The sequence below is a fragment of the Erpetoichthys calabaricus genome, chromosome 1, assembly GCF_900747795.2.
Source record: "Erpetoichthys calabaricus chromosome 1, fErpCal1.3, whole genome shotgun sequence".
Taxonomy (NCBI): domain Eukaryota; kingdom Metazoa; phylum Chordata; class Cladistia; order Polypteriformes; family Polypteridae; genus Erpetoichthys; species Erpetoichthys calabaricus.
The window spans coordinates 167,351,931-167,353,834 of NC_041394.2; the positions used below are offsets into that span (position 1 = coordinate 167,351,931).

The 1,904-nt window shown below is 38.2% G+C and overlaps 1 protein-coding gene across 1 annotated transcript; it reads right to left on the reverse strand.

The window, feature by feature from the left end:
• Window positions 1-525: 525 nt before the first annotated feature.
• LOC114646196 (enkurin-like) lies at window positions 526-1,170 on the reverse strand. The gene has a single exon (XM_051926270.1). The coding sequence runs from the start codon at window positions 1,168-1,170 to the stop codon at window positions 526-528; it is 645 nt and encodes a 214-aa protein (XP_051782230.1).
• Window positions 1,171-1,904: the final 734 nt, after the last annotated feature.

Below are 1,904 nucleotides of genomic sequence, written 5' to 3' on the forward strand. Positions count from 1 at the left end.
TGTCATGTATTACTAACATATTAGCTAATATCTCTTCATAAGTACAAAACCGTGGCTTAATGTCACACAATGAAACAAAGGAGACATTGGTCATGTTGTCCTCTTCTGTTTTTGAAGACTGGAATATGTCACTTCAAACATAGGTCTTACATCATATTGAAAATACAATAATTAACTCCACTCAGATTACATTCCAATATAGTGTTTATCACTCAAATTCAAAATTGACTACATTACAAACAGAGGGGTGATAGGAAGGTAAAAGGGCACAGCAGAAAGCAAGGTAGTATTGAGAAAAGGAGCATATGAATTTGGAGAATCATTTCTTTTATGTTTTGTTAAGGACTATGCTCTAGAATTCTTTTATAGTAGTTCATAGTTCAAAAGATCTCCAACATGTCAGCCTAAAAAAAATTGTTCTCTCACAACAATGGAAAACATATAATGTGCTAAGAAGATTCAGTGTAGTTTTCCTGATGAACATGCTCATGCACACTGTGCTCTAAAAACATACCATATGCCACATTAGTGAAAGTCAATGTAGATCACAGGCTCCTCCTCAACCTTTTTGATATCTTTCTCGAGTTGGTCCATTGCATGCTCCAGTCTCTGCTTGTGCTGCTTAACACGGTTTGTGTCAATAAGCACTGGGAGACACAAATACTGACGATTTAGCTCTTCCCAGTTCTTCTTGAGACCATAAAGTAGCCTCTGGCGGTCTTCATCATGGAGCTGCTTTGGCCTTGCTTTGTAAAATTGGTCTTTTAAGTAAGTTTCATATTCTTTCTTCTTCTCCTTGATCTTCACAATATATTCAGGGATTTCCCCATAACCCTTCTTATTAATAAACTTTGGAATTCCTGAGGTTTCCAAAAGATGCCTGTCACCTTTCCTGGAATCTACAAAGCATACTGGGGGCTTCTTTGGACTTGCCTTCATGACTTCCATAGCATTGCTGGCAATAAAATTCTTTTTGTTTGGGCTTCTCTTTAGTGGGTTTTCGGGTCTGGGTGGTATAGGAGGTTTCCTCTTCTCATGATCTGCATATTTGAAGGGCTTCTTCTGAGGTAACCTCTTCTCTTTTGAATGCTTCCGCAGAAAATTTTGAGGAGAAGGAACTTCTACTTTTGCGGGGCCCATAGTTTTATACAGACTGATACTTTTATCCATCTACTTTCCAAGATTTGTTTATCTCAGACTGGCTCCAAACAATACAATGTGGCACATAATCGTCTTTGCAAATGCTTAATAAGAAAACAACTCAATCATAAAACAAAGAGGTTAGCCCTTTCAGCAAACCTACCAACTCCATTCACATAAACACTGCCACCTGACTGAGGAGCAGGAAAGTGAGATGCTTGGCTTTACTGGCTTGGGAGCTACCACAAATCAAGGGTGTTGGCCCTTGAAATCCAAGAACCATTATGAGGCCTAACAGACTCAATGCACTTATACATTCATCTCCTTTTGACATCAGGGTGTTTGTTTCTCTGATGCCAAGGCCATTTAGAATACAGAACATCCTCCCCTCAAAATGGTATCACTCAGTTTCCTTCTAAGGGTGAGTCATGTAGACTGACATTGACAATGGAAGGTTTGATGTTGTGTTTATATTGTGGTTTATACTAGGTCATTGAGTCTAATCAGCTTTTGTGAACCCTCAACTGTCTGGAGCTGACATCGATTGAAAATGCAGAACTGCTCTACGAATGAATGAGTGACTAGATTTAAAATTCATCCTATGTAGATAGGTTCTACCGTTTTTTTAGAAATGAGGGAACAAGCACAATGTTCTTCCATGCTGGAGGATTTGTATTTATACACACAGAGCACTGATATTGAATATCCACATAACAAACAATACAATAATAACCTAATATGCCAAAAAGAAGTAAATTCTTCTG